Here is a 13397-nt window from a genome sequence, read left to right as displayed (position 1 = left end):
CCAGCTCAGGGACCTTTGACACCCTTTAAGGCCTTCTGACGTTCGTTTGACGTTAGCTGAGGGCCCTTTGAGGCTATCTGAGGGCCCTTTAAGGCCATCTGAGAGTCCTTTGAGGTCATCTGAGGGCTCCTCAAGGCCATCTGAGGGCCCTTTGACACCATCTAAGGGCCGTTTGACACCAGATGAGGGCCCTATGACGCTAACTGGGGGCCCTTCGAGGCCATCTGAGGGCCTTTTGAGACCATCTGAGGGCCCTTTAAGGCCATTTGAGGGCCCGTTGTACACGGTCTTCGGTGGTCTAAGGATTAGTTAGAGGCCCATTTGAGGCGGCCTTCGGCCGCCTCAAATGGGCCCCTTCCTTCGAGTTGGGCCCCCCAACTCGAATGGGGGGGCACGGGCCCGTGTGCCCCCCCTTGTGTGCGCCCTTGTAAAAAGGCTAGGTATGAAAAATGTAAAAAAATACGTAGGTAAAGGCAAAATGGGTAGAAGAGATGTGAAACAACTCTTCTACTTCCTTCAATAAGCTTCCACTAACCATAACAACATTTTCACCAGTCAATCAGGTCACTTGAAGTCACCATATTCAGAATTGTGAATAAAACTGGTAAAAAGCTAATTGGTAAATTTTTTGAAGATCTGATCACTGACGGTTTCTTTCTAAATATGTAGTTTCTAGATTAGCAGTGAAATAGTGCTCTTTCTTGCTTTTGTAATAGCAGTCCTTTAGACAGAATGCATTTACAACAATGACGCAGCTGAGATGTTTCCGACGCAGGCAAATGACCTTGCCGGAAGCGCTACTTGCGTAAACAAACCTGATACGCCGATGCGATGACCTCGATCTCTGCCCTTTGACTCGAGTGCGGCCGGCCTCGTCACCTACCGGGGCTCGAGATCTTTTTATCTGTCGCATCGTGGTCAGTAGGAGGGTGGTGGGTGGGGCACTTCCTGCCAGAAATCTTCACTAGGTACACTGAAAAATACAGTGCAAACGTCGTGCCTCACCATCACGAGCCCAGGCCGTGACGTGAGGATAAACTCGATTGCAGTTTTGATCTCAATCTGATAATTGATAGGTAAGGTAACTGATCTTTGTAGATTATTTTCCTTTAGGTAAATGGTAATATTGGATGTTGATCAATATTTTTATTAATTTGCACTGTCAATGTAAAAAATGCAGTTAACATCCAAGCGTAATGGTATAAAGTAAAAAGCAGTTGCAAAAAAGTGGAAAGCCAAGAGCAAGAGCTGCTTTTACTAAACCATTGACATGTTTTATCACATTGAACTAGTATAAATCATTTTTGAGCATTATTTTTCTTTATAAATGTTTCTATTGATTTGATGTGTGTTTATGTGTGTTTTGCGAGTAGGTACGTATGCTCACATGTGTGATTGATTTGCGAAGATAAGAACGCTTCTCAGTTCAATGGTGCTGAACATTTGAAGCTATTTTTCTCTGATATTGAATGGAAACACCAGAATATTTTTTTTCTATCCATGTCAATGTTGTGCTGGGGAATTGGGATGTATTGATATGACTTCCTATCTGTATCAAAGCAATAATTTTGAAACACATGTGTTGTGCCTCTTCTTTTCATTGTGAAACTTGTAACATTATGTTTATATACGTTGTTGTCACTTCAGTCAGTGCTTACATAGGTACTTCCAAAATTTTCATTTTGAGTTTGATTCATTTCAGGCTGTTTTTTTCATTTGTTTTCATTTTGAAATTGTGCCTTTGAACAGGAGCTTGCAATGCAGCCATTAGTGTCAGTGAATACATATATGTTGTACACTGTGCAAGCTGCATTTTTTATCTCAACATCACAATAATTATTTCAGTATATGTCTAGTCCAGTCTAGTCTAGTCTAGTCCAACTGTCATATGCCCCTTGGGGAAAAATTCTCTTTATTTCTCAGTTCTATTGTGTGATCAGAGGGTTGTTAAAAAGCTTCCTCTTCTTTACAGTTCACAGTTGCTGTGTTTCAATAAAACATTTGATCACATCATGCTGCTCCAGTAGGCAGTAGGCACCAACACACATGAGCTAAAAGAGTTGTAGCTGTATGAGTGATGATCATGTATTTGACATATGATTCAAGGAACTTTTTCATAGTCTCTTTGATGTCCAGTTTTTTTTCTTCAATACAACAGTGAATCCAGTAGACATTCAAGAAACAGGTTTCCATTTTTTTTAAATACCACACACTTTCTCCAAGCTATTCCTGGCTCCACTGCTTTTTGTGGCAGTCCTGGTATCCCTATATGTATAATACATGATGCATATGCAATATATGAGAGTGTTGTGACAAGATGAAGTTGACATTGAAATGAATGCGTATGTTTCAAGACCTGGAGAATGGAGATTGACCGTCCTATTTCTGTTGGTACAGACATGGCTGGCCACAATCGCAGCCACGGCAGGACGGAGCCATCCGGTGACCGCGGCGGTGGTGGTGGCGGCGGCGGTGGCGGTCCCCGACCGCGACTGCGACGTACCACCTCCATGGGCCGTGCCGAGGACATCACCCAGACCGAGCAGAAAATCCGACACAGCCAGCCGGACCACCCGTGAGTAAAGCATCGCCGTGAGTGCGGCTCTAGGTACTCGGTCAGATTTAACCACGAGCGCGGCTATACTTGGTCGAAAATACCCGTGGGTGCTTCTGCACGTGCGGCTGTACTCGGGTCAGAGTTTACCGTGCGTGCGGCTGTTCTCGGTCAGAGATACCCATGAACGCAGCTGTATTCGTTCGAGACTAGCCGTGAGCGCAGCTGTATTCAGTCGGAGCTAACCATAAGAGTGCTCGGTCGGAGTTAACCCTAGCCCGCATAGGGGGGGGGGGGGGCGAACGGACCCCCACCCTCGGTGTTTCGCGAATAACTCGCGTAAAAAGCGGCCGATCGCGACGAAACTTTCAGTACCCTCGAGTTGATCAATTTCACACCTACCATGAAAATTTCGTGACCCTCCCTGACCCAAATGACCTTTGACCTGTGACCTACTTTTCGAGACCATGTTTGGCCGGAATCGCGATTCGGCGTATGTCGGCTCGCATTAGCCGCGCGTTTGCAGTCTTTTCGTGGTTTCAAGCGTTCAAACATGTGAAATGATGTTCGTCCGATGCATTAGGGTGGGTGTCAAGGTCACCTGAAGGTCAGGTCAGGTCATTGACCTTTGATGACCTCGGTTCACTTCTTCGAGCTTTGCATGTTTCTATGCCAGTTTTTGGAGCTAAATTCGAATTTAGCAACCATATGGATATTTACGAAGTAGTTTTGGTGCATTCTTAACATGTTACGAAGCTGTCAGAGGCGGTTGAAACCTACTACGAATATCCCGGCAGGACCCCTACTGGTTGACCTGACCTGACCTGACCCGACCTGGCCTAAATGCATAAAGACATCATCTGTGATCAAAACTAACATGATATTCGTGATCAGCACCCCGGAAAACCCCATAGTAGCCACACTTTACGACGTTCTAACAGGTCCCGATTTTCCCGACTTTTGGGTCATTGACATGACCTGGAAGGTCAACCAATGAATTAGGACCTTAAAATTGGGTATCATCGGCTTTCTTTTATCACGGGCAACACGCTCGTTTTTTTCCGCGAAGCTCTATCTCGATCAGGGGCGAAACGGCAAGGGGGAGGGTCCAACGGACCCCTCCCCCTTATACGTTCACGGCTGGAAAAACGTTGTTCTATATACCCTGAGAAAAACACCATTACGGGCGAGGGTTAACCTTGAGACAACTGCCTCCAACTCGAAAGTCGGATCCGTCAGATTTCGTCGTTTCCTACCCCGTCGTCGTTTTTCCGACGTTCCGATGCGACGTTACCCGAGACTCCGTCCAAAACTGTTGACTCCGACTGACTCTGGCACGGTCTTTGTTACCTCGTATGAAAGTGTGTCCAGATTTATCACAGAAGTACTTTGACCTTTTTTGTTGTCAAACCAAAAGCGGATTCGTCACGTCATGTCGTCAAAAGTCAATGTTTCCTATTTTACGCTTAGTTATTGGCAAAAAGAGCCATAACTTTTTATCGAGATGAGCTAGATGAGGACTGGTGCTTTCTAGCAATAGATTCTCGCATAGGCTCTCCTGAATTATGTCGTCCTTTCGGAATTATATGGCTGGATATGATTTCAGTTCTACGGTTTTATTTCGAAACATATGTCAAAATGACCCTTTTGTGATGAAATAGACTTGTTAAGGTCTATCTAAAAGTTGCAGTTCGTGGGTTTACAGAGCTGGCTACAGTTAACACTTACCTATTTTCCCCTTGACGCTTGGGTGATATGAAATTTAACGAGAAAATGCCAACTAGCCTCTGCAAACTGTACTGGAAATTGAAATGATTCAATGGTATCCAGTTCTTCTCATGCTTGTAGTGTGTTCATATCAAAACGTATCTCTAGGCATCATCTTCTGGGCCGTGGCACTTTCTGGGTTATTTTTTTTTCAGGACACTGTCAGACTTTGTAGCGATTTCAAGTTGATCATCACCGATTAGCATTCACGTGTCTGCCGTCGCGTTGTGGCCGCTGCCCTCTGACTGTTGGCGCGTGTGGTGGTGACGGGCGGTCCTTGTTTTCAGAATACACAAACACGGCGACTCGCTGCTGTCCTGGAGGGCAGGGTTTACCGAATACGGCGGTAAGACGAATCGGCAGAAAATGTGCGACACTGACCTTTGAACTCACTTGTCGCTGGGGAGAGGATAATGTGTTGATAGTGTGGAAACTTATTATGAAACGCCTTCGTGATTGCTGCCTACTGCCTAGTGATCAATAAAATCTGCAGCAGCTTTGGTTGTCTTGATTAGGTACTCGAAAATGAACGAACTTTTGTTTTTGAGTAAGTCACTGACGCTCTTGTATTTACAAATACTGCTTGCAGGTTTTGTCAACTGGGGCTTCACTCTTCTTTTCCTGGGAGGCGCGAGGCTGATGCTGGAAAACATTCGCAAGTACGTATCATGGTATATTCTCACTGCCCATCTCCACAGCTCGTCACTGTAAAATGTCCGTTCTTATGATACATCTATGCGGGGTGACTTGAATCTCACTGACCGGTGTCTCTCCGCCAGGTACGGTCTCCTGGTGGACCCACCACAGTGGTTCTACACGCTGAACGGAGGCCCTTTCCGCTTCGGCGACCGCTACCCATCGCTGATGGTTCTCATCTGTAAGTAACCACCCGGCTGCGAACTGATAAGGAGCCGCACTTTATGCCAGAACGTTCCTAGAGCTGGGCGTGTTCAAATTATTTTCGTTAAACGCAACTGTAATGAACGCCAGTGGCCTTTCACTATTTATATTTTTTATTTTTTGGTAATTTTTATTTAGTTTTCACTCGCAAATAGTCCTTAACAGTTGTCTATGAATAGCGTGTGTGTTTGCGTTTTTTTTTTGCACACATTTTCTGGTTATGACTTAGGCTAGAAATCATGATATGCGTTGAGTAACCAATGTGTTTACAGCTGCATGCCCGCCTTGTTACACGTCTTCAGTCTCTCCTCTGTTCTCGCTAGTCTCTTCTGTCTCTCTCCGCACGTAGAAACTCTGCCGATCCCAGACCGCAGCACTGTGCAGTGTGCACCCCTCCGGCATGCCCTAACGCCTCCCTGTCTGTGTGCCCACCCGGTGCGTGCCCCGTGCCGCCGCTCAGACCTGCAGGTCCACGCGTGGGCGGCGCTGGCCATAGAGAAACTGCTCGCACGGGTGAGTGTCGGTGGTGTGGTGGCTCCTGGTCACAGTTCGATGTTATACCAACCGCCGCATCAGGGCGGATGGCCCCTTCCGGCCGGCTAATGAGCAGAACCGGTGTGGGCAGCGTGTGCGAATGCCACTTGAACATTGGCAGGTTTGCGGTGCCCTGAGGCTTGCCTTCTTAAGTGGCATTGATATATGTCACAGTTACTCATGTCATGCAACATGGAAACTATAAGGAGTTTATAAAATAAATAAGTTAGTTCGGCCGCAATGATGACAATCCGAGTGGTAACATTTTTCACTATACTTTTTGAAGTGATAACGTTCCATTTTTCCTTGCTAAAGGTATCAAATGTTTGTGATTTTTCGTTTCTGCTACTCCGGAAGATGTATTTAATATCGACATTTTTTCCCATGCGTGGTCGCAACGATGGAACTCAAGGGTTTTTTCCTCGTAAAAAATGACATAACTATTTGAGCGTGTCGTGTTGTGGCCTTCTATTGGTCCTACACTCCTCCCGTGCCTCTTCTACTGATGATGTTTTCTTCTTTATCTTTTGTATATTGTTCGTAAACGAAATGTCTATTTTCTTCCTTTTTCTATAATATTAGACAATTGCTTTGGATGTGCCGTACCACACTTCACTATGCCTTTTCTTTTGTACATTAATTAAAACATGTTTTAAATGTTAGCGTGATTTTTACAGTTTGGTTTTTGTGCTTCATTTATGTGATTCATGAGCTGTATGCGGAAGAAGGCATTGAATAGGACTTGTTAAGTAATCACTTTCTCTTTAGGTAATGAACATCTCCAAGGCCGTATTTTTCATATCCCTCGACTCAACAGCGCTTAAGAACGGCATAAGTACCTAATAGAATGTCTTTTCCTGGTTTCAGTGCGTTTTAGAAACGGTTTAGGCCATGGGCTAGCTTATACCACAGGTTGTTTGGAAATCAGACCAACACTATTCGAGAATTGTGTTTTTCTATGGATAATTTATGCGGTAGCAACATCTAACTGACAATACAAAATTTGTTGCACCGATCATTTGACCTCGACGTGACCCATTTGCAGTCGGTCATCCGGCCCAGCTTCGGCGTCTTCCTGCAGATCGTTAACATCATCATGATCCTGATGGTGCCGCACGTCGTCGTCACCTACCTGGAAGCAGTCCCACTGGGTAATTAACCAGCCGCTGCATTGAAACGAAACGACGTGGACATTGTCTCGTTGCAATAGTGTATATGAGACAGTACAATTTTACTGGTATTCATGTTCAGATCTGTCTACAGATCTACACTGTGTGCCATCAGCTAACAATGTATCGCTGCTGAGGCTTCTTTACCGCTGACCCTTCATTACCGCCTGGGTGACGACCTCTGAGCCTTTACCCACCCGGCGGCTGACCTCTGACCCCTTACCATCGCTGGGCGCTGACCCCTGACCCCTGACCCTGCAGCACCTCTGACCTCCCGTCCCCCCTTCCAGTGGGTCTGACCTGTGTCTGCTGGTGCTGCGTGGTACTCTCCCTGAAGCTGGCCAGCTATGCCCATGTCAACTCGTGGTGTCGCCGGGATAGAGGCGGCACCCAGCGTCGACGAAGCCTCTCCTACAGCAAGTCCAGTGAGTTGGGCATGTCCGTTCGAGCGGGGTGGTTTGCTGTGCTGATTAGTCGACGATCAATCAAATGTGGAATTCAATGTGCGTGGGTATTGGTGATTGGAGTAAAAATAAAGTGTTGCCCTTAGTTACTTGATTAGTAATCATGAGAGCCACTGCGTTTGAGTTATCGTTCGCCGCCTTTTTAGGAAGTTGAGTTGGAATCGATGTGTTCCTTTTGCAATGTACCCTAATCAACTATATCACCGGCATCCTTTCTTTGTAATCTCACACGCCATGTAGGTACCGTATAAGTGGTTTTTCTCACCGAGTATCTACCGATTCCAGTGTAGTCTGCCACACAACGTCCTGCTTTACTAGCTCTTCTGACCGAGTATCTACCGATTCCAGTGGAGTCTCTCAACCCGCCGGCCTCCGACCGAACCGAGGTGGATTCCGCTCCTGAAGGGGTGGCTATCAGGAAGCTGGTCCACTACCCGGACAACCTGAACCTGTTTGACCTATACTACTACCTGATGGCACCCACGCTGTGCTACGAACTCAACTTCCCGCGCTCGGACCGACTGCGCATCTGGTCAGTGGTCCACCAGCTCTCTCTATCTACAGGGTGTCTCAAAAGTTCGCTTACAGGTACCAGCCATGCTTTTTTGTCAATAATTCTTAATCAACATGAAATTAACAGTCGAAATTTTGCATGGGCATTGGTAACAGCCTTCCTCAAGCAGCTTCATTGTTTTCAAGCGCATTCGACCCTTCATGAGCTCACAAAAAGGGTTCACCTCTGACCATGGATCAGGTATGAAAATGGAGGTCGCATACTCGGGTCGGCTGAGAAACTCTCTGCTTCACGAGTAATGGGAATGGTTAGGTCGGAAATGACACATGGCAAAGTGTCGGCGAGGATGAGTACAACATGATGGTCATCTAATAAAAACGGTGGCTAAAATTTTTGAAGGACAAAACCATGCGAGACTAACAGCGCTTTGAACGACCCTTGTACCGCAGCAGACTCGTGCTCCGGAAAGCAGCTGAAAATGCAGTCCTAACTATTGCAAACTGACTAGAAGCTCACAGACAGAGGTTACCCAGTTTCAAAAATTGCAGGTCATCATAAAATAAAGACAAAATATCATTTAAAATTGTTTATAATATCTATAACGCTAAATTTTGAGGGAAAATAATGCGAAAATCGTCAATGCCGAGGACAAGTGACCCTCCAAAAGTGTCAATTAATGTAAAGTTTTATCTAACGAAGTTTCAAGAGGCAGATCTGGAGCAAATAGCTTTCTTTTACACACAAAATCCGGACAAAACCGCACGATGGACAGGTTTTGGCCGTTTACAAAGCAGAACCTCTCCTGAGGAAAACACTCCGGAACCCAGCGAAGGTCTTGGCATTGGGAATGACGAGCGTTCGGGATTTGCAAATTTTGCAAAATGTGTCTAAGAAACAGATGGCCGACACATTCTGCTACGATATGCTGCGAAAAATTTGCCCCTGGCACTTCCCATTTGTTCAGGAATGGGGTTGTTTTGAAAAGGAAAATGGTGCTTGGGAGGTCGGCGCCAGTCATTCATGAAGGAGTTAGCGCCAGAGAAGACCTACAAAATACTCACGGATGGTGTCGATGCAAGCTATCGGCTTTCAGGGAGAAGCGGATGTTGCCGGGGAGCTCGTCAAACCTAAATCCGACGCAGAAACTGCGGGGGATTCCCCTACAAGAGCTTGAAAGCTGGAAACCTTTTATCAGCCTCCGGCACCTGACGGAGTGACGAAAATCGGTATGGGCAAATATTTTTTGGAGATACAGCAAAGGGTTTGGTTTCCAACCTTCCGAATCAGTTGTCAAAGCATGCATATTTGTCTAGTGTACACACGGACACCAAAACCTTAGATTTTTGGCCGGTTTTTATATGCTTTATTGACATGGGAAATGTGTAAACGAACTTTTGAGACACCCTGTAGATTTGACGCCCATTTGATGTTTATGGTTCCTTACTTTTACCGAATCGCAGGACATAATGACTAAAACTTCTATACAATTTGGTATTGAAAACCATACAGGTTATAGTTATTGCTGTTTTAAACTGTAAAGCCTCATGAGGATAATCTTGATGGTTATCAAAATATTCTAAATCTCCAACTCCTTAGATGAACAAAAGGTGAATAACAAAATGTGAAATTGATTTATATTCTATTACGTCTGTGTCGCAGCCGGCTCTATTGGATGCTTCCTCAAACTCTTAAGTCGGTAAAGGGTCACGTGTAGTGGCTTCGTTTACGTATACTACTGGTGCGAGTTGTGACAGACCCGAGGAAGTTTACATGTTCTTTATGCGTGGCAGAGCTTCCCTCTCTCCGAAATAACCTACCCCAAAATTCCAGCTTGTAGAATGCAGGCTTATAACGTGTTCTGTTTCCTCCCGGCAGGTTCCTGGCGCGGCGCGTGCTGGAGCTCATCGTGGGCATCAACATGATGGTGGCGCTGTTCCAGCAGTGGATCATACCCAGCGTCCGAAACTCGCTGGAACCCTTCTCGGTCAGTAGATGCGCCACCCTCCCGACGCATGGCCATCACGGCCCAAACCTCCTTACTAAACATTGGATACCGGCCAAAGTCCCGCCTGATACTGTCCTGTGGTCCTTATGGGCGATGCTGGTCTGACGAGTAGTAAAGTAATCTTGGGTCTGACGACATAATCAAACATTTGACACCCTTCTGAAGGTTTCACCATAATAGCTGCTGTTTGTCGACTTTGATTCTCATTGTTAAAACTGCCGTGAATAGAAGGCCATGGGGCGTGGAGACCCACCACGTTTTCTACAGAACATCGGCGCCATCTCTTACCAGCGCTCAGTGCAAGCCAGTGTTCAATCAGCCATTGCTTCACCTCACCTACCCCTGACCACTAAGTCACGTCTCCCATGTCACAGAAAATGGACATCACCCACACCACGGAGCGTCTGCTGAAGCTGGCCATTCCCAACCACCTGCTGTGGATCGTCAGCTTCTACCTGATCTTCCACTCGTACCTGAACCTAATCGGCGAGCTGACTCAGTTCGGAGACCGCCGCTTCTACCTGGACTGGTGGAACGCGCCCGACATCAACACCTTCTGGAGGACCTGGAACCTGCCCGTGCACCGCTTCGCCATGAGGTAGGCCCGGCTGTCCTAACTTCATATTTCACCTACCGCGTAGATGCTGTCTGTTACGAACCTCTTAATTTAATTCGCAGCTTTGTCCATTTCTGTGGGCCAAATAGGCGATTTTATATGTTGTACGTTAATACAAGTTTTGAAGTTGCTATTCCCTACGTTTTTCACTGATATCCCTTACCAACGTTTACCGGAGCTAGGCCGAACGATTCAGGATTAGAAACTTTGTTTGAGTGAATTTCAGCATCATTGTCACCGATAACGCGTTTCGCGTCATTACATGTCATTTGTGTCGAACCATCTGCACTCTCCCTTCAGAATCAACCCTGGCCTTTACCTTGCCATCATGCACGTCACATTCAATGTGTCCGTGTTTTTCAGGCACATTTACCTGCCGCTGCTGCGACACCGGTTCAGCAAGTTCTCGGCGGCCGTGGCGGTGTTCTTCCTGTCGGCCTTTCTGCACGAGTACCTGGTGGCGGCGCCGCTGAGGCTCCTTAGAGTCTGGGCCTTCCTCGGCATGATGGCACAGGTGAGCCGGGGAGGGCGAGGGTGCGGAAGGAGCCGTCGCCTGAAGGGAGCAGTGGGGGTCGCCTGGTTTCTTTGGTAAACAGAGCTGACGTGGTCAAGAATTACGTTAGGTGACATTTGTAGGTTATTGACTCAACTTTTTGGAGGGGTACTTGAGTGCGTGAACGGCCAGACGTCAGTTACTGAGGCATTATAGAGTTTCAGTATTTTCTGGTCAATGCATTTTAAGATAATTATGAGATGGGGAGCTGGTGGATGAGTTATCGACTTTGCTATCCAATGGTACTGACTGCTAGCAGAAAACTTAATTGGTATCGGATGGTAAATAAACACTAACTGTGCGCCTGTGTCCCCACAGATCCCGCTGGACACGCTGACCGTATTCGTACGGAAGCGGTTCTCCCCTCGCCTGGGTAACGTGCTGGTGTGGCTGTCACTCATCATCGGCCAGCCTATGGCCATCATGATGTACTACCACGACTACATCATCGAGCGACAAGATATCGCCGCCGAGTAGGTCTGTCAGCGGGGGTGTCTGCCGATCCGCGGCACGTGGGAAGACATGCGGGTAGACGTTGGGTTGTAGGAGACGGTGAGAGTGGGAGTCTACCATAGACTCTGCTGTGTGAGGGGCGTAGATGTTTGGTTAGTTAGAGTGATAGTTGTTGCTGGGCGGTGCAGTAGTGAGCTTTGGTGACGTCTTTGTTACAAATTATTGACGTGCCGTCTAGAATCAGGGGTTTGATCTGAATATCGATGATTGTTTGGGCTAGCGATGTGGATGATCAAAGTGTGATCGATGGACTAGGTTTTCAGAGGCATTTCTACGCACATTCCCGGTTTGATTGTTTTACGTTTTGATGCATCTCACTCATGGCCATAGTCACAGAGTCTGATGACCAGATGCTCTATTTCTATTTGGTTCCTGGCGAGGGCGCTTTACGTACCATGTGGCAATTATGTCTACTGGCTTCAATAATGAAATGAACGACTTCAACTAGTTATGTGCTGGAATGTCAGGAAACCATTTGGAGTCACCCTGCGACGGTACATGTGGCTAGGTGGTCGATGTTTTGTATTTGTGAATTATTTGGAGCCGAGCTTATCCTCTTACACACAGCAGATGGCAGCAATATTTGGCTGTAACAAACGTGCATTGATCGCAAGCGTTCGTGGCGGCTGCTCGTGATAGGTGCCGTAATCTACTGTCCCTTTTTGTCAACGTCAGTTAATTACAGTCTTGATATCTTGTGTACTCCCGAGCAGAATGACTGGAATCGTTACATCGAATTCTATGAGTGATTCGGGCATTGATTGGCCGTGATGGGTAACGATAGTGATTGTGCCAATATCTATGGGGGTATATCTGTTTAGGTAATTTTGCTAGTAGCTTTTCAAAGTCAGAATCGCGTTTGTTAGTAATGTGCATGTAATTTTGATAAAACGGGCAAATTATACTATGTTTGAAACGTCTTCGTATGTGAAAACCTGAATGCTCATCGCAAAATAATCATGACATGTGTATGAGCGATCCATGGGATATGCGTGGGCGTGCTGAGAGGCTTTCGCCATTCAGCTTACAAACTGTAAGATGAATGGCGGTCGGCTTGGCGACAAAAGTAGTGTAAACTCAGCGGATGCCTGTTTCACGTGCAGCAATCCTAGCAATCCAAGGATTGCACAAAGCAATCCTAAGACTGGGTGGAAGCTTGCCATATTATTGTTGCGGATTGAGCGACAGGGTAGACAGGAGATAGGTGACCTATATTTGGCAGCGCTCGATTTGGCAGCCCTGAGCGCTGTGGCGTCGTTGCGTCTGTTGTGTGAGTCATTCGCGGCGTATGTGCGTAGCAAAGGGTCGACGATCGTTGCGCGAGGACCCGCCGGTTCAACAGTTATGTAACCCGGTGCTTACGTAAGGATTGGCCGGAGTGTTTGGTCGACCCGCTCAACATCGATTGGGGATTCGCTGTGCGGGGTGTTGGGCCAGTGATTTAGCAAATACTCGGCGGTGAATATGATTGGCGGGCTAGTCCCCAGTGATTATGATGCAATGCAAACATATCGGGGTGTTATTCGAATGCTTTCTGATCAGGGCATTTTTCGAGCGTTAGTGCGGGATGCAAGAGCGGGTGCTAGGTGAACGCTGGGCAAATCGGTTGAATCATGCATTGTTGTTACCGACAATTAATGCCAAAAAAGTGTGGCCACCGCGATTAGGCTAATAAATGAGCAATAACAATGTACAACTCGTGTTTTGCATACTGAAAATGCCTTACGCTGCCCTCCGGAACACCAGTCGTAAAGCCAATCCATCGTCTTCGCACATCCACACACCAACGTTCAGAACTTCCGCCAAAC

General features: G+C 46.7%; 1 protein-coding gene across 2 annotated transcripts; it reads left to right on the top strand.

Annotated features, from left to right (window-relative positions):
- Positions 1-756: 756 nt before the first annotated feature.
- LOC122389544 (diacylglycerol O-acyltransferase 1-like) lies at positions 757-13282 on the top strand. 2 transcript variants are annotated; one of them, XM_043381693.1, is made up of 13 exons: positions 757-917; positions 2398-2575; positions 4609-4667; positions 4911-4980; positions 5101-5198; positions 5682-5734; positions 6801-6906; positions 7215-7349; positions 7737-7920; positions 9778-9886; positions 10282-10505; positions 10887-11037; positions 11395-13282. In XM_043381693.1, the coding sequence occupies exons 2-13, from the start codon at positions 2400-2402 to the stop codon at positions 11551-11553; spliced, it is 1524 nt and encodes a 507-aa protein (XP_043237628.1). In that variant the 5' UTR covers positions 757-917; positions 2398-2399; the 3' UTR covers positions 11554-13282. The 2 variants fall into 2 exon arrangements, with proteins under 2 accessions (XP_043237628.1, XP_043237629.1); XM_043381694.1 differs by having other exon boundaries at positions 845-1076.
- The last annotated feature ends 115 nt before the right edge of the window (positions 13283-13397 follow it).

Source organism: Amphibalanus amphitrite, unplaced genomic scaffold (assembly GCF_019059575.1).
Source record: "Amphibalanus amphitrite isolate SeventyFive unplaced genomic scaffold, NRLGWU_Aamphi_draft 000361F_arrow, whole genome shotgun sequence".
Taxonomy (NCBI): domain Eukaryota; kingdom Metazoa; phylum Arthropoda; class Thecostraca; order Balanomorpha; family Balanidae; genus Amphibalanus; species Amphibalanus amphitrite.
The sequence above is the reverse complement of the archived record's forward strand: the minus strand, read 5'-3'. Positions and strand labels throughout refer to the sequence as shown.